Source organism: Sphaeroforma arctica (genome assembly GCF_001186125.1).
Source record: "Sphaeroforma arctica JP610 unplaced genomic scaffold supercont1.572, whole genome shotgun sequence".
Classification (NCBI taxonomy): Eukaryota; class Ichthyosporea; order Ichthyophonida; genus Sphaeroforma; species Sphaeroforma arctica.
In genome coordinates, this window is record NW_014039986.1 from 1,353 (window position 1) to 3,157 (window position 1,805).

The window sequence follows — 1,805 nt, forward strand, 5'->3', positions numbered from 1 at the left end:
TAGATATATAATTACTATCAATACTTACAAACTTCATACGTATAGGGTCCAAGAAAAGAAAGGTGGTAGAAGTTGATAGTGAAGTAGAGAATGACGAGACCTCTGACAGTGAGGCAGAGTTCATAGCATATGAGACGGCAGAAGAAGAGCAACGCCGCATCAGCGAAAATGAAATGCTACAGAATAGGGCCCGCGTAGTGGAGTTGGGTCTGGCCGAGTCCGAACCATTACCCGTGATGAAGAAAGTACGAATGCGTTTTATGTGTATATATATATGAATGCGTGCAATCGTATATATATGTGGATTTTACATTCATAAGGCTGTGTGCGTGTACATAAGATTGTATGCGGGTACAAATGTGGTTGTATATAGTCAATGAGAACTACAACGGGTGAAGCAGGAAGGATAGGAAGAATCTATAGGATTCCGAGGTAAGTAAGGTATATATATATATAAGAGTACATTATAATGCTATAGGGCACGGAAGAGATAAAGATGCGTGTGTTTAATTGATAAAACGTGTTTGTAATAAATTAAACAATTAACTGCAAAGGGGCAAACAGCGGACAAATCAGAAGGCTGTGTTGCAGTGAAGAACAACATCTGATTTACACCATTCTATTCACGTATACGCATAGATTCATCCGTTTAATACTCCCAGGTGTAATTTTATACACGTATTACGCATAGATTCATCCGTTTATTACTCCCAGGTGTGACCAAGGATGATACATTATCTAACAATACGTACCCACTCCACCACAGCCGCCGGTAAAACCTCCCACACGGAAACTAGCCACTACAGCAAAACTCGATGCGCCTGTTGCCGTTAAGCCCAAAAAGATGACTAAAGCGGAAGAAGAACGGCTACGACAGGCTAGGCGAGCGGAGAAACACAGGATCCAGAAAGAGCGCATCCAGCAACGACTATTGTATGAGTTTTGCTTTTACTGTACTTCTGTGGTGATGTGTGTTTGCTGGCATAAAACAAAGATCATCGTTGGGGGTTCGTTTGGTTGTGGTGTTATTTTGATGTACATTTGTGCTGTGCGGGTGGGTGTTTGTCGCTTGTTTGATGCATGTATGTATAGTAGACCTAGTTACGTCCACGTGTGAGCCAGGCGAGCTGAGAAATACAGACGACTTGACGAGCGCGTCGAGTAAGGATCAATGTAGGGTTCGTTAGCGTATAGGGTTCCATCATGATATGTACATAGTATAATTGCAAAGATCGTTGTATATGATGTGTCTTTGTAACGATTGTTACATGAATCGTTAATGTAGAGTTCAATAATTAAGTTTTGTCGCCGAGAATGATGTGGGGTTCGATTCGGACATATGCTTGCGAAGGTCTATGGTACGGTAAGACAACTATGTGCAGTGGCTGGGGGGAGGGGTATATCTCGGTGTGTGGGTTGGTTTAGTTGCAGCTGGTTTGTATGCGTTTATGAGCATTGGTTTGTGTGTTTTTGTGGCACTTATGGGGCATCCTTTCTTCGTATCGAAAATATTTATATACACATATATATTTTCTTATTGTGTATTTGAGATATTATGTACACAATTGGATTTCCACAGCCCATTCATTATACTTTGGTCTGTTTGCTGCGAATAATTAGTGCACATGTTCATAGCGACCGAATCGATCCAAAAAGGACACGAGTGTTTAAATTTTTGGATTCAATTGCTGTCCCGTACGAGCCACGTAACGGTTTTAGGTGTATCCAATTTGTGTCAGATTCGATATATATATATATATATATATATATAACTACATACATACATACGTACATCATACGTACAT

At 40.5% G+C, this 1,805-nt stretch overlaps 1 protein-coding gene across 1 annotated transcript in view; it reads left to right on the forward strand.

Annotated features, from left to right (window-relative positions):
• Nucleotides 1-762: 762 nt before the first annotated feature.
• Nucleotides 763-1,805, forward strand: part of SARC_07312 (hypothetical protein) — a gene marked incomplete at its 5' end in the record, with an annotated part of 4,907 nt that continues 3,864 nt past the window's right edge. Inside the window, one exon of the mRNA XM_014298748.1 lies at nucleotides 763-933. Coding sequence (XP_014154223.1) covers nucleotides 763-933 — 171 coding nt within the window. The remainder of the gene's footprint in view (nucleotides 934-1,805) is intronic.